Source organism: Salvelinus fontinalis, unplaced genomic scaffold (assembly GCF_029448725.1).
Source record: "Salvelinus fontinalis isolate EN_2023a unplaced genomic scaffold, ASM2944872v1 scaffold_0872, whole genome shotgun sequence".
In the NCBI taxonomy this organism is placed as follows: Eukaryota; Metazoa; Chordata; class Actinopteri; order Salmoniformes; family Salmonidae; genus Salvelinus; species Salvelinus fontinalis.
Window position 1 is genome coordinate 28,700 of NW_026601081.1, and position 21,760 is coordinate 50,459.

At 41.1% G+C, this 21,760-nt stretch overlaps 1 protein-coding gene and 1 long non-coding RNA gene across 8 annotated transcripts; one reads left to right on the plus strand and one right to left on the minus strand.

The window, feature by feature from the left end:
- Window positions 1–1,024: 1,024 nt before the first annotated feature.
- On the minus strand, window positions 1,025–19,774 carry LOC129847567 (uncharacterized). Of its 7 annotated transcripts, XM_055915315.1 has the most exons (14): window positions 19,676–19,766; window positions 4,204–4,244; window positions 3,631–3,947; window positions 3,469–3,552; window positions 3,225–3,371; window positions 3,055–3,135; window positions 2,786–2,935; window positions 2,619–2,668; window positions 2,428–2,497; window positions 2,249–2,335; window positions 2,057–2,155; window positions 1,854–1,934; window positions 1,643–1,747; window positions 1,025–1,201 (listed from the first exon to the last, which is right to left on the minus strand). In XM_055915315.1, exons 3-14 carry the CDS (start codon window positions 3,733–3,735, stop codon window positions 1,040–1,042), a joined length of 1,221 nt encoding a protein of 406 aa, XP_055771290.1. In that variant the 5' UTR covers window positions 3,736–3,947; window positions 4,204–4,244; window positions 19,676–19,766; the 3' UTR covers window positions 1,025–1,039. The 7 variants fall into 7 exon arrangements, with proteins under 7 accessions (XP_055771290.1, XP_055771288.1, XP_055771291.1 ...); XM_055915313.1 differs by having other exon boundaries at window positions 1,110–1,747; window positions 3,469–3,701; window positions 3,808–3,947; window positions 19,676–19,774; XM_055915316.1 differs by lacking the exon at window positions 3,469–3,552 and having other exon boundaries at window positions 1,110–1,747; window positions 3,631–3,701; window positions 3,808–3,947; window positions 19,676–19,772.
- LOC129847570 (uncharacterized) lies at window positions 15,594–17,652 on the plus strand. Its single transcript, XR_008758435.1, has 3 exons — window positions 15,594–16,238; window positions 16,716–16,822; window positions 17,154–17,652. It is a non-coding gene; the product is annotated as an uncharacterized LOC129847570 (long non-coding RNA).
- Window positions 19,775–21,760: the final 1,986 nt, after the last annotated feature.

Here is a 21,760-nt window from a genome sequence, read left to right on the forward strand (position 1 = left end):
ATTTATTTATATAATATAAAAAAGGAACAGCAATTTGTTGCAAGTTGGGCTAATAGCTGAACAATAGACTATTCAACCTTTACTAAAGAAAAGTCTAAAAACCGAGCTAGGTGTGACCAACTAGTGGTTAGTATCCACTACTACACCCTCTCTCACATGAACGCTAACATTACTGGTTTCAGTGGGAAAGATGGTAAATGGTTCAGACATTAATGGCAAATATGAAAAACTAAGATACCCAAGTTACCGGAGTCTACAATGGCAGACTGTTAATGTAGAGTAGGGATAGGGAGAAGTAACATTCAAGACTGAAGCAATTCCCCCCTCTAGTGGTAAACTTTATACTGTACCAGGTTATTACACACACTGATAATAGAAAAACATTGAGGACACATGCTCTTTCCATGACAGACTGACCAAGTGAAAGCTATGACCCCTTATTGATGTCACTTGTTGAATCCACTTCAATCAGTGTAGATGAAGGGGAGTTAAAGAAAGATTTTAAAACCTTGAGAGAATTGAGACATGGATTGTGTGTGTCATTCAGAGGGTGATTCGACAAGACAAAAGATTTAAGTGCCTTTGAACGGGGTATGGTAGTAGGTGCCAGGCGCACCGGGTTAAGTGTGTCAAGAACTGCAACACTGCTGTTTTTTTCATGCTCAACAGTTTCCCATGTGTATCAAGAATGGTCCACCACGCAAAGGACGTCCAGCCAACCTGACACAACATGGGCCAGCGTCCTTGTGGAACGCTTAGTGCAGCTTGTAGAGTCCATGCCCCGATGAATTGAGGCTGTTCTGAGGGAAAAAGGGTGTGCAACTCAATATTAGGAAGACGTTCCTAATGTTTTGTGCACTCAGTGTATGTAGTCCTACATGTTTTTAAATAGTACAGTATCACAAACCACAGTACAAAACCATATAAAAAGTGTGGGCCTGTAGTATCTGTAAATCAACTAAACATTGTTTTTTTATTTCCATATGCAGATAATAAAGCATCATTGTTCATGTAATAATCTAATATTAGCATTATACCTCTAGGAAGAGGAAATGGTCATAAAATCAAATAGATGAAAAGACGGAAACAAAAACGTTTTTGAACTACAACTTATTTTATTTAAAAATGTCAAATTCAGTGCAAAGTAATGTAGTGCATTGGTGTCTGGATCCCTCTTGGGTGGCAAAGTGTCACAAGAATCCTGTGGGGAGAGAAAACAAGAGAATACATTAAATTAATGGGTGTTAACTAATCAGGGATCAACAAAGCACTTCAAGTCCTTAATTCCTTCAAAAGAGAGAGAGAAGGAGAAAGGAGTATGGTCCCTGCAGTAGGACTACATGCTGGCCATGAGGTTCTCCAAGTGGTACTCCAGGAGGCTGGAGAGCTCCGTGACCAGAGACTCTGGGTTAAAGTACCAAGCCAGCTGCTGGCCAAACATGTCATCTAGCAGAGCCATCAGCCCGCCCTGAAGAGAACACCACACAACACATAGAAAATGGCTCTGAGTTACTAGCTTATCAAGAGGAGAGAAACAATTAGAAATACTCCCCCTAAAATGACATTGGAACCTGGTTAACCATGAATAAGGAAGTACACTAAGAATATGGAAGTAAACAGGAAGTAACCTCTTGACTCTTACATTGAGCAGCAGCAGGTATCTGTCAGCCTCTGGCTCCATGTTGGCAGCAGTGGGCAGGAAGGAGTACAGGAGAGCGTACAGACGCTCCACAAACCCACCGGGGTGCTAAAGGAAACAAAGGAGGAGAAAAGAGGAGAGAATAGAAGAGAAGAGGAATTTAAGTGAAACTACTAATAGATATCAAAACATGTACCAGTGAGATGCTACTTACCACCATCAGGGACTTCTGAGCTGTCATCATCCCAAACAGCACCAGCTCAAAAACGACATCTATCATGTTCACATGATGGATCTAGGACAAGAAAACACGTTTGGAGAAAATAAGAATGATTTCATATAGATCAGCTACTGTGATGTATAAAAGACATGCATGTGGAAGAACTCAGTGAGACTTGAAAGAGTTAATGAACTCACCTTTGCCTCAGCCAGCTCCCTCTCAATGTCATTCCGCTTGGAGGGGTCACTCAGGTAGTCCACAAAGTCGTTATAAGTACGGATGAACTTGGCCCCGTCCTATGACAAAGAAAAGAGCATCTTAGTGAACAGAACACATTTCCCCTCAGGGACGCTCTCTTTCCCTTGAAAGAGAATGAATTAGTGAGTTACCATGTGGTTGGCCTGAACCAGTGCGCCCAGGAGGACCTTTCCCGCCACAAACACATGGTTCCTGCTCAGGGTGGAACGAAGCAGGGTCTAGGGGAGAGGGAATAGTTAGGGTGAGGCATCTTCCTCTAGGAGACAGAACAAAATGTCACAGAGAGAAAAAGAAAAGTGGGTCCACTCACAGGGAAGGCCTGGCGCAGGGAGACGAGCCTCAGGGCGATGTCCTCCACTCTCTTGGTGGTAAGGTAGAGGCTGTGATAGGGAGGGAATGGAGCATGTCAACCATTAGAGTCAATGGGGGATAACAGCATTATGACCACTATCCTTCAGCATCTGACAAGCCCAGACTACACAGACATTTAGAGGAACTCACTTTAGCAGAGGAACCTCCCTCTCCTCAGGCAGCAGGTCCTCCTCCCAACCCTACGACAACAAAACAAGCATTCAAAATCAGTGACCAATGCAATGACATAACAAACAATCGGTCAATGGAAGGATCTTAATGCTCCTAGTCAATAGTATGTGTGTGTAACGTCTGACCTTATAGCCGTTGTGGCCCTCAGGCTCTGGGTCAGTGAACTGCTGAGTGGTGGGCGTAGAGAAGGAGGCAGCCTCCGACCACGCTGAAGAGGAGAGAAGCACGTCCAGCCCCATGTGGAGAGTGGCGTACACCACTGAGACATCAGTCTGCTGCTCAAAACACACAACACACCTGTTTACCACACACACAATATTAGAAAACACACCAAATCTAATGCAAAAATGCCCAGTAATGTCTAGTCTATATACATAGGAAATCGTTTATTTACCTGGTAGCAGCCAAGCGTCACGTCCACAGACGTCTCGTGGCGGAGGTGAGACACATAGTGGGCCACCCTGCCAGCCACACGCTGACAGAGAGAGAATACATGTTAAGGCCAAATGGAATAAGTGAAGAAAAATCTAATTTAATACTATTTCAGTAGTATTTACGTCTTACCTGGATCCAAGTGATGGACTGCACTTTGGTGGCACAGTAGGGGATGCCCTTTGGACTAAGCCTGGCTGTCTCCTTGGAGATGGCCCACACCAGTTGAGTCTCCAGGCCTCTCACCCTACTAACGTGGTGCATCCTCACCACCACCTGCTGTTGAGATAAACAACAAGACAACATCAACAAAACCACTTCAGCAATCGCTGTGACACACTGACAATGTAGATTAGGAAGTTACAAAGACACATACCTGGGATCCCCCACGTATGTAGGTGATGATGGGGCTAATGAACTGTAAAGTTCTCCAAGCTTTAACAACCGGACCGGCATTGTTCTGCACATTACAATACATTCATGTTGGAAACTGTAAACATAGTAACCGTGATGTGACTGCGTGTGGGGGGTCTCTTACCCTGATCACAACAGGCCCACAGTACAGGGGGCTGAACCTAATGGAATCAACTGCCAATTGCCAGTGGCCTTCTAAAGCAGAAAGCAGACAAGAGATTTGTTTCATGTCAAAGAGACACAACTTGAATATCTGGGATATTTTTCAAACATAAAACCCCAAACTTTCAGAAAATTGTACCTCAAGGATAGTCTGCACATCTGGCACATCCTCAAGGATGATAGCAGCATTCTGGACATCAAGGAGGACTGGCAGCTGTGGAACATCTGGCACATCATCCAATGGCACATCCAACTGGACCTCATCCAGGACAGTTGTTTCTAAAATGAGGAACATTGCAATATAAAATAAACAATTGTTAGGACATAAAACGTAGCAAGATTGCTAATACTAGCTAGCTAGGAAGCAAAAGTCGATCGCTTAGCAACAGTTACTAAAGTTAATGTTAGCTAGCTAACTACAACATCTCTAGCACAAGCATTTTTGCCAAGTCTGAATTATAGAAATACACAACATTTCTCAAATTATAATGACATTGTTAAATGTAGTAAAATAAGAGTTTTAAACTCCACATACCCTCTTCGAAGTCGCTGTCCACCTGTCGACAATCACGAACCCTGCAAAACTGAAAAAGACAAGAAAAACAAGCCACAAATGAATTTGAACAACCTGTCGACGCATTAGGCCGCCGACGTCCACGCACTCTCTCCGCCAGTCTTGAAAAGCACCCAGGCATTTTCCAGTCGATTGTTCTATCTCAGGTGTCAAAAATCAAACAAGTTTGTTGTCAGCAGCAAACTGAAGTTGTTTTCGCACAGAAAACGTTCCATAGAACGTCGGTTAGATGTCTCTTGGCAACACACGTTCGAAAATGATTGTTTACAAAATTGACAACTGTGTTGCCATAGAAATTAGTTTGGAATTCTATGATTCCCTTTAGAATCCGTTAAAATTGCTTGTCATTATTCTAGTGGCGTCGACGTGCTTCTTCGTAGCTCAGTTGATATTTTTTATTTTTTTATTTCACCTTTAGTTAACCAAGTAGGCAAGTTGAGAACAAGTTCTCATTTAGAACTGCGACCTGGCCAAGATAAAGCAAAGCAGTTCGACACATACAACAACACAGAGTAGAAAAACAAGTCTATATACAATGTGAGCAAATTAGTTGAGATAAGGGAGGTAGAAGGGCAATAAATAGGCCATGGTGGTGAAGTAAATACAATATAGCAATTAAAAACACTGGAATGGTAGGTATGCAGTAGATGAATGTGCAGTAGATGAATGTGCAAAGTAGAAATCCTGGGGTGCAAAGGAGCAACATAAATAAAATAAATACAGTAGGGGATGGGGTAGTTGTTTGGGCTATTTATAGACAGGCTATGTACAGGTGCAGTGATCTGTGAGCTGCTCTGACAGCTGGTGCTTAAAGCTAGTGAGGGAGATAAGTGTCTCCAGTTTCAGAGATTTTTGTAGTTCGTTCCAGTCATTGGCAGCAGAGAACTGGAAGGAGAGGCGGCCAAAGAAGGAATTGGCTATGGGGATGACCAGTGAGATATACCTGCTGGAGCTCGTGCTACGGGTGAGTGCTGCTATGGTGACCAGCGAGCTGAAATAAGGCGGGACTTTACCTAGCAGGGTCTTGTAGATGACCTGGAGCCAGTGGGTTTGTCGACGAGTATGAAGTGAGGGCCAGCCAACGAGAGCGTACAGGTCGCAGTGGTGAGTAGTATATGGGGCTTTGGTGACAAAATGGATGGCACTGCGATAGACTGCATCCAATTTGTTGAGTAGGGTGTTGGAGGCTATTTTGTAAATGACATTGCCAAAGTCGAGGATCGGTAGGATGGTCAGTTTTACGAGGGTACGTTTGGCAGCATGAGTGAAGGATTCTTTGTTGTGAAATAGGAAGCCAATTCTAGATTTAACTTTGGATTGGAGATGTTTGATGTGTGTCTGGAAAGAGAGTTTACAGTCTAACCAGACACCTACGTATTTGTAGTTGTCCACATATTCTAAGTCAGAACCGTCCAGAGTAGTGATGCTGGACGGGCTGGCAGGTGCAGGCAGCAATTGGTTGAAGAGCATGCATTTAGTTTTACTTGTATTTAAGAGCAGTTGGAGGCCACGGAAGGAGAGTTGTATGGCATTGAAGCTCGTCTGGAGGGTAGTTAACACAGTGTCCAAAGAAGGGCCAGAAGTATACAGAATGGTGTCATCTGCGTAGAGGTGGATCAGAGACTCACCAGCAGCAAGAGCGACATCATTGATGAATACAGAGAAGAGTCGGCCCAAGAATTGAACCCTGTGGCACCCCCATAGAGACTGCCAGAGACCCGGACTACAGGAAGCCGATTTTACACACTGAACTCTATCGGAGAAGTAGTTGATGAACCAGGCGAGGCAATCATTTGAGAAACCAAGACTGTTGAGTCTGTCGATAAGGATGTGGTGATTGACAGAGTCGAAAGCCTTGGCCAGGTCAATGAAGACGGCTGCACAGTATTGTTTAGGACCTTGAGTGTGGCTGAGGTGCAACCATGACCATGATAGAGCATGACGCTTGCAACGCCAGGGTAATGGGTTCGATTCCCGTCACCACCCATACATAAACGACAGCAGGTTTTATTGTAAGTCGCTTTGGATAAAAGCGTCTGATGAATGACATATATTATTTTTACATGTTCACTTACTTGCTATACAATGTAGAGAGAAAAAGGGTCAATTCAAGAGGGAGCTACGAAATTCATGTCCAAATGTCATTAGAAATTTTGCCTGATGTCATTAGAAATGACATAGAATTAATCATTAGCTTGTTTGTTACGTTCCCCAGTTTCTGTGTTGTTGTTTGTATTTGAGAGTGTGTTTTTCAGGAGATGGCTTCCTGAATTCTCCCCAAGCAGCTGATTGGTCGACTCCATGGCTAATTGGAGCTGACCCCGCCCCCTCGTCAAGATGCCGCTGTATCCAATTAGACTCCTGAAGCTATATAAAAGCCAGTGTTATGTTCAGGAGAAAAAGAGGAATGAATGCAGAGGGAGATTGATTGTGAAAAGAGTTTTTTGTTGAGAGGAGGCCAATGGCTGTGGGTAATTAACTGAGTTAGTTGTTGCTGAGGGAGCTGATTGATTATGTCTGTGTGTCAATAGGACGCACTGTTTTGATTATTGAAATTGTTTGTTATCCTGTTTCATTTGTTCCCGGGGGGGAAGGGGAAGTCACCTAGGGAGTGCTTAGGCAAGAGGCCCGCGGGCATACATAGTAGTATATTCACTGTCTAGGCACACTAGGTAAGACCTGGGCGGACCACTCCCTGTATTTTGGTTAGAGCACCAGGTGGTGCTAAGTTAGGTACGTAGTGGGTAGGCAGGTTAGATAGGAGAGGGGGGCTTTGACATTTACTTTCTTTGCTTTGGTTCCGTCCAGCCCCTTTTCCCCATATTACCGTGTAAGGAATAAAATCCTAGTAAACGGTCAATTCTGCCTTTTGTTGTCCTTTCTCACACCTACAGTCCATACCTCTTTCACTTCACAGGGAGTTGAGTTGTAGCAGGGTGTTGCATTCCCTCTTCAGAGGCGTGCGTAACATTGTTCTCTACAATATTATAACATTCATACGCCTGTACTTGACAGTGTTGATGAAATAATAACGATCATTTGCTGTGACCATTACTAGTTTAGACTGCACCGCACTTGGTTGTATGTGTTCCATATTATGTGTTGTGAGGTTAAATTCTCAGTAAATCGTCGGTAACTTTTCAACCATATATGGTAGAGGCATTGGGTTTAGAGTATTGTTTTCTGACATGTTTTATTGATTGGGCATATTTGTAAACCTTGAATTAATTCATGATTTTATGTTTTTGGTTATTTTGCCACCAGATGCTTTCCTATATCGTTGGCATAATATAAAATACAAATACCAAATATTGTTTTATAAAGTCACTAGCTAGATTGGAAGAATGAGACAAACAAGGAGATTTTTTTTTATTGTGTTGTTTAACTCCTGAAAGTATAGTCTTTGCCACAGTGGGCTATAAAGTCTTTTGGAGGACATATTGACCAAATTCAGACAAGGGGGGCCACAGCCCACGAGAAAAAAGCACTGAAGGCTCTACACTACCGGTCAAAAGTTTTAGAACACCTACTCATTCAAGGGTTTTACTTTATTTTTACTATTTTCTACATTGAAGAAAAATCTAAATGATGAAATAACACATGGAATCATGTAGTAACCAAAAAAGTGTTAAACAAATCCAAATATATTTTTGAAGAATCTAAGTAGCCACCCTTTGCCTTGACAGCTTTGCACACTCTTGGCATTCTCTCAACCAGCTTCATGAGAAAGTCACCTGGAATGCATTTAAATTAACAGGTGTGCCTTCTTAAAAGTGGAATTTCTTTCCTTTTTAATGCGTTTGACACAATCAATTGTGTTTTGACAAGGTGGGGGGGAGTATACAGAAGATAGCCCTATTTGGTAAAATACCAAGTCCATATTATGGCAAGAACAGCTCAAATAAGCAAAGAGAAACAGTCCATCATTACTTTATGACATGAAGGTCAGTCAATACGGAATATTTCAAGTGTAGTTGCAAAAACAATCGAGCGCTATGATGAAACTGGCTCTCATGAGGACAACCCCAGCAATGGAAGACCCATGGTTACCTCTGCTGCAGAGGATAAGTTCATTTGAGTTACCAGCCTCAGATATTGCTGCCCAAATAAATGCTTCACAGAGTTCAAGTAACTGACACATCTCAACATCAACTGTTCAGAGGAGACTGTGTGAATCAGGCCTTTATAGTTGAATTGCTGCAAAGAAACCACTATTAAAAGGACACCAATAATAAGAAGAGACTTACTTGGGCCATGAAACACAATCAATTTGTCCTTTGGTCTGGAGCCCAAATTTTAGATTTTTGGTTCCAACTGCCATGTCTTTGTGAGATGCGGTGTGGGTGAACAGATGATCTCTGCATGTGTATTTCCTACCATAAAGTATGGAGGAGGAGGTGTTATGGTGTGGGGATGCTTTGCTGTTGACACTGTGATTTATTTAGAATTCACACTTAACCAGCATGTCTACAACAGCATTCTGCAGCTATACGTCATCCCATCTGGTTTGGGCTTCGTGGGACTATCATTTGTTTTAATAAATTATTATAAAAAATAAAAACTATTGTTTGTTACTTTTACACATTTTTCGTGGTATCCAATTGGTAGTTACAGTCTTGTCTCATCGCTGCAACTCCCGTACGACTCGGGAGAGGCGAAGGTCGAGAGCCGTGCGTCCTTCAAAACACAAGCCAGCCAAGCCGCACTGCTTCTTGACAAAATGCCTTCTTAACCCGGAAGCCAGGCGCACCAATGGGTCGGAGGAAACACCATACACCTGGCAACCCTGTCAGTGTGCATTGCGCCCAGCTCGCCACAGGAGTCGCTAGAGCTCGATGGGACAAGAACATCCCTGCCGGCCAAACCCTCCCCTAACCCGGACGACGCTGGGCCAATTGTGTGCCTGCCTCATGGGTCTCCCGGTCGCGGCCGGCTGCGACGGAGCCTGGACTCCAACCAGGATCTGTAACTGCACAACTTGCCTTAGACCACTGCGCCACTCAGGAGAATGTATTTGTTTTTCAACAGGACAATGACCCAACACACCTCCAGACGGTGTAAGGGCTTATTTTACCAAGTAGGAGAGTGACGGAGTGCTGCATTAGATAACCTGGCCTCCACAATCCCCCGACCTCAACCAAATTGAGATGTTTTGAGATGAGTAGGACTGCAGAGTAAAGGAAAAACAGCCAACAAGTGCTCAGCATATGTATGAACTCCTTCAAGACTGTTGGAAAAGCATTCCAGGTGAAGTTGGTTAAGAGAATGCCAAGAGTGTGCAAAGCTATCAAGGCAAAGGGTGGCTATTTGAAGAATCTCAAATATATGATATGTTTTGATATGTTTCACACTTTTTTGGTTACTACATGATTCCATTTGTGTTATTTCATAGTTTTGATGTCTTCACTATTATTCAACAATGTAGAAAATAGCATTTTCTTCTTTGATGCACCTTAAGTCTAAACTTCTTTACAGTGAAATGATCTTGATTGGTGATCTCAACTGGTGTTGGTTAAAGCCGGTGTCTGATGATTTAAAAATGTTTTGTAATTCTATGAATCTTACCCAGTTGATTAACTCACACACTCGCCCAAATCTTAAATGCTCAGATAATATCAAATCAATCAGGGTAGATTTAACAAATGTTCCACATAAATATTCTGCGGTTGGTGTTTTTTGTAATGATTTAAGTGACCATTGTGCTGTTGTTGATGTTAGAAATACTAAGGTTCCTAAGACAAACCCACGTTTTATTCGTAAGAGAAATTTCAAGTGTTTTAATGAGCAGGCTTTCTTTCATGATTTGTTTTATTTTGACTGGAGCAAGATTGAGTTTATCCCTGATGTGGAAACTGCCTGGATATTCTTTCATGATGTTTTTTTCCAAATAGTAAACAAACATGCCCCGTTCCGCAGGTTCAGGGTTAAAGGGCGGGATAATCCATGGTTTTCTTCTGAGCTGTCTTGTATTATTCACAACCATAATCTAGCCTGGGCTTAAGCAAGGAAATCATGTTCTGATGCTGATTGGCTTATTTTTAGGCAGTTACGAAACAAGTGTTCTTTTCTTCTCAGGAAGGCCAAGTCTGAATATTTTATGTCTGTTACCACTGATAACCTGAATGCCCCTAGAAAGTTTTGGAAGGCTATTAAGTCTATGTCTGGTAACAGTAATGTTAATGAATTACCGTCATGTGTTTTGAAGGACTCTGTATATGCTGTATATGACAACTGAAATGCTGAATTGTTTCAATGAGCACTTTGTATCATCTGGTAGGCTGTTTGATTCAGTGTCCTCTGTCTCTGTACAACCCTGTGTGGATGAACCAGTGACAGCTGGTCAAACTTTTAGCTTTTTGCCATTCTCAGTGCAGGTGGTACATGAAGCCCTGAAATCCTTAGATCAGAGAAAGCCTGCAGGTCCTGATCTTTTGGATCCCTGCTTTTTAAATCCGGCAGCTGATTTCATAGCTGAACCACTTGCATATCTGTTCAATCTAACCCTGGAATGTAATGAAATTCTGGAAATCAGCATTTGTACTACCACTTTTAAAAACTCTTTTAAATAATTATGGGCCAATCTCAAAGCTGTCACCCCTGGTGAAAATACTTGAAACCCGTGTGAGTGAACAGCTAAAAGAGTTTTAATTTATTAACTCTATTTTATCAATGTACCAATCGGGCTTCAGGAAGAAGCATAGCACAATTACTGCAGCCATGAAGGTTTTAAATGATATCACTGAAGCCCTTGACAAAAAACAGCACTGTGTCTCACTTTTTATTGATCTCTCTAAGGCTTTTGATACAGTTTATCATGCTATACTAAGGCAGAGATTGTCGAGTGTAGGTCTTTCAGAGCATGCAGTTGCATGGTTTGCTAACTATCTGTCTGATAGAACTCAGTGCACTCAATTTAATTGGCTTATGTCTGTTAAATTGTCTGTCTTTAATGGTGTGCCCCAAGGCTCTGGACTTGGTCCTCTCTTATTCACTATTTATATAAATGATTTAGACAAATTTCCAAAATACGCAACTTCATTTTTATGCTGATGATACTGTTATTTACTGTTGTGCCTCGTCTCTTACAAAAGCTTTCCAGAACTTGCAAACGGCTTTTTATACTGTTCAACATACCTTGTGTCAATTGAAGCTTATCCTCAATACTGACAAAACTAAACTAATGGTGTTTTCTAAAGCAAGAAATAGACCTCTGAACCTTTCAGGGCAAGGAGATTGAGGTTGTAACCTCATATAAATATCTTTGAATTTTATTTGATGACGGCCTCTTTTAAATTGCACATTCAACAACTTACAAAAAAATTGAAGCTGAAATTGGGATTTTATTTTAGGAATAAGGCCTGTTTTTCTTTTGAAGCCAGAAGGAGGCTAGTATCAGCTACATGTATGCCTTTACTAGACTATGCGGATATTTTATATATGAATGCTTCCGCTCAGTGTTTGAGATCAATTGACACCCTTTACCATGGTACTTTGAGATTTATTTTAAACTGCAAAACCCTTACGCACCACTGCACTTAGTATACCAGGATTGGCTGGCAACCCAGCCAACTCTAGTCACTTGTAGGCTCAGTCACTGGTATATTTTGATTTATAAAGCCATTTTGGGTTTACTACCTTTTTAATTTGGGCATTTTTATTGTTCAGAAATGTGGTGGGTACTCTTTTCGTTCGCTGGACTTTATCCTGCTAACTGTTCCAAATGTCCGAACTGAATTTGGTAAAAGAGCTTCTATGTACTCTGCGCCATCGTCTTGGAACGCCTTACAAAATACTTTTAAACTGGAAGAACTTGTCCCGATTGGTATTTTTAAATCACTGATGAATGATGTCAATGTTTTTAATTTGCTGTTTTTGATTTTTGTTATACTCTTGTGAATTCAATGGTTTCTACTAGATTACTTGTAGTTTTTCATGTTGTTTGTCTGTAATTTTTGTAATGACTTGGTGCTGCCTATCTTGACCAGGACGCTCTTGAAAAAAGGATTTTAAATCTCAATGAGCCCCTACTGGTTAAATAAATAAAATAAAGAAAAACCCTTGAATGAGTAGGTGTTCTAATAGCAATAAGGCACCTCTGAGGTTTGTGGTATATGGCCAATATACCACCCCTCCTTGGGCCTTATTGCTTAAATAACCCATATCTCTTTTATAACAGGATATTATCATTGACTATATGAAAGTGCATGTATGAATGAGTCTGATTTACCGTTTTCAATGGCAGGTTCACCTTCTGAAGCCAGATGAGGTTCCCAAAGCATGCTGCGCACCCACCAAGCTCAGTCCCATCTCTGTACTCTTCTACGCTGACAACAACAACGTGATCCTAAAGAAGCATCGCAACATTGTGGTCAAGACCTGTGATGCCTGTGACACCAGTGGTAGCCCATCTATCTATTCTACTTAATTTTAATCAACTTAATTGCCATTGTTCCAAAAGATACAAACAGGGTAAAATAACTTGTAACCAGCAGTTGATAGCAATAATCTGTCAATATGCTGATAAATAGTATGTATCTAATATATTGATTTTGAGTCTGAGAGTGGTATATGAACAACACCCATTGGACCTATAACCATACTTCACTTTTGATTAACTAAACTATTCAAATCTACAGTAATTCAGATAATTACATCACCCCTTCATGTCATATATTCTGTGACCAATAAAAACTGTAAAGTACTGTATCATAAGTATATCAATGCTAAAATTCTACCTTTTGATGACTATAATATCTTGTTGAACCATGAATTTGTCATTGTCTCTCTCAGATATACTAAACATGGTTTGCAAAACATACACGTTTTTTCTTCTTCTTTAAATCATACTTTTAACCAGTACAAGTTAGTAACAATGGAAAATGCCAACAAACAAAACAATGTTTGGCCATTTTTGTATGTACAGAGTAACAAATACACAGTGATGCATGTCCTTGTCAACAGATATCTGGAGGACTGTATACGGCTACATTTGTAATAAACTATACTGAACTAAAAAACACAACATGTAAAAGGTTGGTCCCATGTTTCATGAGCTGAAATTAAACATCCCGGAAATGTTCTGTACGCCCAAAAAATTGTGAGCATTTCTCCATTGCCAAGATAATCCATCCACATTGAAAGGTGCACCATATCAAGAAACTGATTAAACAGCATGATCATTACACAGGTGCACCTTTGCTGGGGACAAAAGGCCACTAAAATGTGCATATTTGTCACAACGCAATGCCACAGACGTCTGAAGTTCTGAGGGATTGTGCAACTGGTATGCGGACTGCAGGAATGTTCACCAGAGCTGCTGCCAGAGAATTGAATGTTCATTTCTCTACCATAAGTCGCTTCCAACATCATTTTGGAGAATTTGGCAGTACATCCAACCGACAATTTTCCTGTCCTGCTAGCCATTCAAAATTTAACGATTACTTTTGGGTGTCAGGGAAAATGTATGGAGTAAAAAGTACATTATTTTAAAGTAAAAGTTGTCAAAACTATAAATAGTAAAGTACAGATACCCCCCAAAACTACTTAAGTAGTACTTTAAAGTATTTTTACTTAAGTACTTTACACCACTGTATGTGCTTCAATAGAGTCTGACGTTCAGGGTGGTTGGACATATAAGATGGGGTGCTGATGAGCTTCTGGCCCCATTTTAGGTCGTCACACAAATATTCCCCCACCTATGTCCATTGAATCAAAGTAATTACACCTTGCTATAAGGAAGCATAGCAAGAATGAAAGGAATAAATTTATCGTTGAATGATTTATAAATCTCGCTTATTAAACCATCATTTCCAGGGGACCTATTGTTCTTAAGGCTTTTAATACAGTCTTTTATCTCAATTTCAGATAACTCATCATCACAAAAATCCCTGAAATCATTATCTTCTTAGCAATGTTTGCTACATCGTCTAAGAAAAGATCCATATTGGAAGTTAGCTGGGCTGATGTATACAGATTCTGATAAAACTGGGAAACATGCTGAGAGATTTTGGGATTTTTATTGGGAGTATTATTAATCATTAATTTACATATGGAAGGAAGTCTTTTCACCTGCCCTTTTTTCTAAATTAAAGAAATATTTTGTATTTCTCTCTCCCTCTTCCATCCATTTTCATCTTGATCTTACAAACGCTCCCCGGGCCTTTTCCTCGTAGATACAGTCTAACTGCATTTGCAATGATGATAGCTCCAGTAATTCCTGATTAGTTAGTTCCCTTTTTTTAGTTTAATCCATTATTCCCTTTATGATGTCATATTCTTTCTCTCTCTTGGCACGAGCAATTTCTTTCCCCATTGAAATAGCCAAAAGCCTTAATCAAATTTCATTAGCTCCCAGTAACTAACAAACGTATTCATAACACAGGCACAATTCCTGTATTTATCATTAATTCCTGCTACTTCTTTCTTAAATACTTCCTTCTCTAGTAAAGTCTTGTTCATTTTCCAGTAACCTTTAACTTTTTTTGGTTGACAAACCATGCATATTTATCTTTATTGAGATCCCGTTGTGGTCTGTTAAAATCAATGGTTCAATCGAGACTATCAACCTTGTCAGCCATATCTTCAGATATCAGCCAGAAATCAATACGGGATTGTATATTGTATCTTTGGTACTCCATGTAAACATAATCTTATCTGGGTTCTTATGTCTCCAAATATCTAGAACACCTAACCTTAGACATATATTCCTTATCTCACAAACAGAATTGCTATGCTTAGGAGGCCATCTATCTAGATTATCATGTAATACTGTATTAAAATCTCCACCCCATATTACTTTGACCAATGGAAATTTAGACATAATTTTACTTATTTTCCTCTCAATGTCTCTAAATAAAATAGTTACTTGACTTGTTATTGGAAGCATAAGTATTTACAACAATGAATTGAACATGGTTGACATCTAGAAATAGTATAATCCATCTCCCTGTATTATCTGCTTCATGACTCAATATATGAGCCTTAAAGTTGCCTTTTAAAATAGGGACACCTGCTGACCGATTAGTACCAAATGTCCTTCACTCTTGCTTTAATGATCTCGTCAGATTTTTCTATCTATTTTTCTATTCCATAAATTCGAAGACTCCATCTCCGACTATACCGGTCATTCTCGTTTACCTTTGACTCCATTTCAGTGAGTTTATTCGCCTGCTTTGCAACCTGAATGTTCAATGTTGCGTTCTGCTGCTTCAGAGTTTTTACTTCGTCAGCACTGAAATCAATCGATTTCTTCAGGTTAATAACGATATTGATTGTGTTCTTTTACACCAAATTCATGATGTCATCTGCGCTCTCTTTGATTTTAGCCGTGAGGATGCGAATGATGTCCTTCCTGTAGCTGGCTCATTGATGGTTCACTTCTCAGCTTCTTTGGAAGTTGCTCCTTGGTTGGGGTATTCGGGTATGAATCGCATTCACCCCCCTTTTTTACACCGCAAGCATATGAGTGAGTTTCAACAATGCCTCTTTAAATATGGCCTCAATGCCTCTCTTTTTATCTGTCATGTCCTGATTACACGCTACTAGCTATGAAGACGTTGGCAGGCTAATTTAACTTCACACGCTGACACTTTTCGATAGCTAGCTTGTTCGTTGGAAATAGTCAAAAATATATGTCAATGGTTTGATTAATTACAAAATGATTCATTATATGGTTAGATATCATTTTTTGTGAGGAAAAAACAAATAAATTGCAACTGCAGTCTAAAACTATAAACTTTGTGAGAAAACCCCCAAATTGTTCCTCTACTAGAAATGTTACACCCTCTCATGTCGCAATCTTGACCATGTCACTGATTTCATGGAGCTCTCCTGCGCATCATTTACCTAACAAAATCCCGCAAACGTGAAAGTGCCAGAAATAAACATCGCGAGATTGTACATATGTGCGTGTCAGAGATTTGAAAGCAGACGCTTTCATCCAAAACGATGTACAGTAATCAGTACATACATTTTACGTTTGGGTGGCCCAGGGAAATGTGAGTTTTTCGAGCTTTTCGAAGCAATTTTTGTATATCTTTCTTTGTAATACTGTATGTATTCAATCATTTCGAATTGATCACTTCCCACTGGGCACATACATCAATTCAATGTTTATTCCACGTTGGTTCAACGTAATTTAATTGAAGTTACATGGATATTGTGTCACAGGGAATTTTAAAATCTGCAGTCAATTGAATTATGTTTTCATGTGCCATGATTCTGACATATGATCTTCATAGGATTAGGCTACATAATTACAGTGGTGCAGTAAATGTAATCTCAATTCAATACGATGAGCATATACTGTACATATAGCTATTAAACCCATGTTCAGTGACTAATCTGTGACGCAGGTGGTCTAATATGTTTGTGACGTTCCATGGAACCCACAGTATTGTTTAAAACTAGATTCTGATTGGCTTGCAGGTCATTCTACAGTGTAAATTATAAATGAAAACGTGCTTTTATATCAGTGTTACAGATTCACAATACCGAGCGTGTCTCAACCCGTACTGCGCTTTTATCTGCCTAAAGGTATCTTCAAGCACGACTGGATAGGCCTTTTGGATACGCTTGTAAGGTAAAGTATGCGTCAAGCTATAGCTTTAGTTCCGAACAGTAGTTCCGTTCCAGTCAAGTGATTCATCGTAAAAGTGTTTTGTTTTGACTGAGCAGTCCAATGGCCAATAACATGCATAGATTATGTATTAGGCATTGCACAAGTCAGTGTCTAGGTCAGAATATAAAGTTGCTACTTCCGTCAACTCAAGTTACACAATTCAAGTGATTCATTGTAAGATTGACTTGTTTTGACTGTCAAAACAAATAATTTTGATGGAATATTCCAAATTATAATGGCAATTATGCATCACAAATTCACAATATTACTTGTATTTCAATGATTCATCCAGGCTCAAGACATAAAGTCTTCTGAAAGCTGTGTAGCAATCATTCCATTGCTGACCCATAGGATGGTAATCATGTACACGATTGGCTTAATCTAGAATCATGGATACCTTTCATGTGAGTACATGTAACAGTATAACTTTAGTACGTCCCCTCGCCCCGACCTAGGGTGCGAACCAGGGACCCTCTGCACACATCAACTGACACCCACAAAGCGTCGTTACCCATCGCTCCACAAAAGCCGCGGCCCTTGCAGAGCAAGGGGCAACACTACTTCTAGGTTTCAGAGCAAGTGACGTAACTGATTGAAACGCTACTAGCGCGTACCCGCTAACTAGCTAGCCATTTCACATCCGTTACATACACACGCCATATATTTTTTTTATTTTATTTTTTTTAACATATCTCAGAAGGAAGATACCTCAATATCTGGAAGCACTGTCTCATGCACAATTGTTAATGCTATCTCTGAAATGTCTAACAAAATGTTGACTTGATCGTTTCATCAAGACCTTCTCATCACAAGTTGGAAATAGTGGTCAACATTATGCAGCCATAAATAACATGGACCAATATTTTCATGGAGGTAAGCACTATACTTCTGATGGGTTTAAAGATTGTATTACATTATCTAAAAGTGAGAAAGTAAACCCCAGGTGTTATTCTTTTCAAAGGGAAGGACAATCCCCATTATGCCATGAATGTTTCATTGCTGAACAACCATAGATATGTTTCCTCTAATTTGGCTCCCGTTCCTCCAACAGTGAGCAAGACCTGCCAGCAGAGCTCACTGGAGCAGGGAGATATCCCGTCATCCTTTTGGCGCCTGACAAAGTCCACTTTTTTTCTTCTAAATAACCCTATAGTAACATCTTCTGCAATAAGTTACATTCCTAATAAGATTGGTGTTAAGTGAGAAAGAATCCTAAAGATGGTCCAATGGGCATGGTCTGAAGCCTCTCGTCATCTCAGTATGTTGAACCGCCTGATTTCTTGCAGCCTTGAGATTCAGATCCTGCTGAATGATGTTAAGCATTCGATTAACCACATGCAGGGGACGCTGAACACCATGCAGGGGCAGTGTATTTAGTTGCAGACTGCCATGTCTAAGGTAGTGTCAGAAGAGTCTCAGATACAGAAGAATAAGTCTATGATGGTATGGTGATAATGATTGAGATGGTGATTATAATATGATGACTAGCGGTACCCCACCCTACGGGCGGTAAATCATTGGATCTGATTATTTCAATTCAATGCAATTCAATCTTTGAGGACTGCAACCATAGAAATACAATTTATTTACACTAATAATAAGCTATTGTCAACTTCTCGTCTATGCTTATCTTGCTCATTGCTCACTGTCAATTGCTGACTGTTACCCTATGTGTGCATCTATTATTGATTTCTCAGAGAAAAATAATTTGGTTGCAAATGTACCTGGGACCATGTAAATAATTGTTAGGCTACTCATTTTGAATCCACCGGTGGCAACTTGTGTGACCATAAAAGTCTGTGTGCGACTGGGCACAGTAAAATAATTTGGTTACTGACCTGCCCTACATCATAGAAGGCCCTTCAAGTCGGAACTAGGAAATTCTGACATTTCTGACTCGCGAACTCGTTATGGAATGATGATTTCAAGTTACCCACTTGTGAAGTATCAGAATCAACCAGTAGGAAGCTCTACACTGATAAGTTACATTCATTTTAACTCTGAGGTTCCAAGTTTCCGATGGCATGTGAATGCGTCAATAATTGCCATGGTAATTTTGAATGTTCAGTCAGTGAGCATTATGGGTAATTATCCTACATACTTACATCAAATACTTTATGATAGCATAATCTTTTGTAGTAATAGTGTCATTCCAAACACAATAAATGTGAAAATTAAGAAAGATACAAAATATTGCTAAAGTGAAGAAAATCAGCTCAAAATTGTAGGAGGAAATGCCCCTGCAGCAGGGAGGCTTACGGTATTATAATATATTGCAGATAACATTAATATAATTTGTGCATTTACAGTATCAGTACACATACAAATGAAAGTCTATGCTAGGGATTGATCTACACTGAGTGAACAAAACATTAAGAACACCTTCCTATTGAGTTGCCCTCCCCCTTGGTGGTGGACCATTGTTGCTACTCAGGGAAAACTGTTGAGCGGGAAAAACCCAACAGCATGGCAGTTCTTGACACAAACCGGTGCACCTGGCACCTACTACCATACTCTGTTCAAAGGGATTTAAATCTTTGGTCTTGCCCATTCACCCTCTGAATGACACACATACACAATCCATGTCTCAATTGTCTAAAAATCAATCTTTAACCTGCCTCCTCCCCTTCATCTACACTGAGAAGAAGATTTAACAATTAACATCAATAAGGGATTATAGCTTTCACCTGATTAGTCTATGTCACAGAAAGAGAAGGTGTTCTTAATGTTTAATGCACTCAGTGTATGTGTCAATGATGTTATAGATTCCAGTGGTTGATTTTTTAGGGAATGACTATATGCTCTATATTATACCTGCAGATCATCACAGCAGCCGAAGTTGCTGTGCAGAGGGAGGAGATCCTCCAAGCATCAGGCCTCATCCCGTCACAGAGGGAGGGTATCCTCCAAACAGCCAGTGTCCCTGCACAGAGGGAGGGTATTCTCCAAACAGCCAGTGTCCCTGCACAGAGGGAGGGTATTCTCCAAAAAGCCAGTGTCCTTGCACAGACGGAGGGGATCATCCAAACAGCCAGTGTCCCTGTACAGAGGGAGGAGATCCTCCAAACAGCCAGTGTCCCTGCACAGAGGGAGGGGATCCTCCAAACAGCCAGTGTCCCTGCACAGAGGGAGGGGATCCTCCAAACAGCCAGTGTCCCTGCACAGAGGGAAGGGATTCTCTCAGCAGCTTGCATCACTGCACAGAGGGAGGAGTTCCTCCGAACATCAGGCCTCATCCCTGTACAGAGGGAGGGAATTCTCCAAACAGCCAGTGTCCCTGTACAGAGGGAGTTGATCCTCCAAACAGCCAGTGTCCCTGTACAGAGGGAGGGGATCCTCCAAACAGCCAGTGTCCCTGCACAGAGGGAGGGGGTTCTCCCAGCAGCTCTAATCATTGCAAAGAAGACGGAGATCCCCCGAGCATCAGGCCTCATCCCTGCACAGAGGGAGGGGATCCTCCGAGCATCAGGCCTCATCCCGTCACAGACGGAGGGGATTCTTCCAGCATCTTCTATCACTGCGCAGAGGAAGATCCTCAGAGCATCAGGCCTCATCCCTGCACAGAGGGAGGGGATCCTCCAAACAGCCAGTGTCCTTGTACAGAGGGAGGGGATCCTCTCAGCAGCTAGCGTCACTGCACAGAGGGAGGAGATCCTCCGAACATCAGGCCTTATCCCTGTACAGAGGGAGGGGATCCTCCAAACAGCCAGTGTCCCTGCACAGAGGGAGGGGGTTCTCCCAGCAGCTAGCATCACTGCGCAGAGGGAGGAGATCCTCCGAGCATCAGGCCTCATCCCTGAAGAGAGGGAGGACATCCTTCTCATAGACAGTGTCCTTGCACAGAGGGAGGGGTTTCTTCCAAAAACTACTGTCACTGTGCGAAAGGAGAAGATCCTCAGAGCATCAGGCCTCATCCCTGCACAGAGGGAGTTGATCCTCCTGAAGGTCATCGTCCTTGCGCACAGGGAGTGGATCGTCCCAAAGGCTAGTGTCCCTGCAGAGAGGGAGGAGATCTTCCTCACAACCAGTGCCCCTGTGAAGAATGGACACAATCATCCCCATGGTGGCACCACTGTGGAAATGGGATGGTGGAGCATGTACTCCACCTGTGGATTTCTATTCCAAGAGAAGAGGTCACTTAAACTTACCTAATTAGTACAGAAATTACCATTGTGATAGCGTGAGAATTAGCTGTGATAGGTAAAATGTATGGCTCATGTGAGTGTATATCTGTAATACTTTCATGCATTTTCTACATAACAGGTTTAGCTCCATTTTACTTTGACATTAGTCATTTAGCGCTCTTATCCAGAGCGACTTACGAGTGTATACATTTTCATACTCCAGTGAATCTCTCCAGGATTTCGCATGAATTTTTTGGATATTTGCGGATAAATATGCTAGATTTTGCAGCAACAATTATGACATTTTGCATAGCAATATGCATTTGTTTTGTCCAATTTGTTGCAAAAATGCACTGACAAGAGAAAAAACTGTGTTGACGTGTGGCTTGATTGAACCATATTATGCAGTAAATGTGCGGTGATTGGTTGAAATTGCGAGCCCTCTTTTTGTACTGTGGTAATGGGTCAGTTCTATGCAATAATATTGTGATGATGTGACTATTTTATGCAGAAATTGTTTGGTGATTGGTCAAATTTGTAAGCCCTCGCATAATATGCAGGGAATTGTTGATTTTGCAACCAAAACAATGTGATCGCAGAGCCCTGGAGTAACCTCCCAGTTATCCCTGTGACTGCGTGTAGGTTAAGATTGGGTTGTAACAGAGTATCAGAGCGAGACGTTTCTACCTGTCAGCTAGTAATTGTTCTGTATGGTGACATAAGCAGAGTGGCCTGACTTCTCCCACTTATTACAGATGTCCGACTTAGATATGTT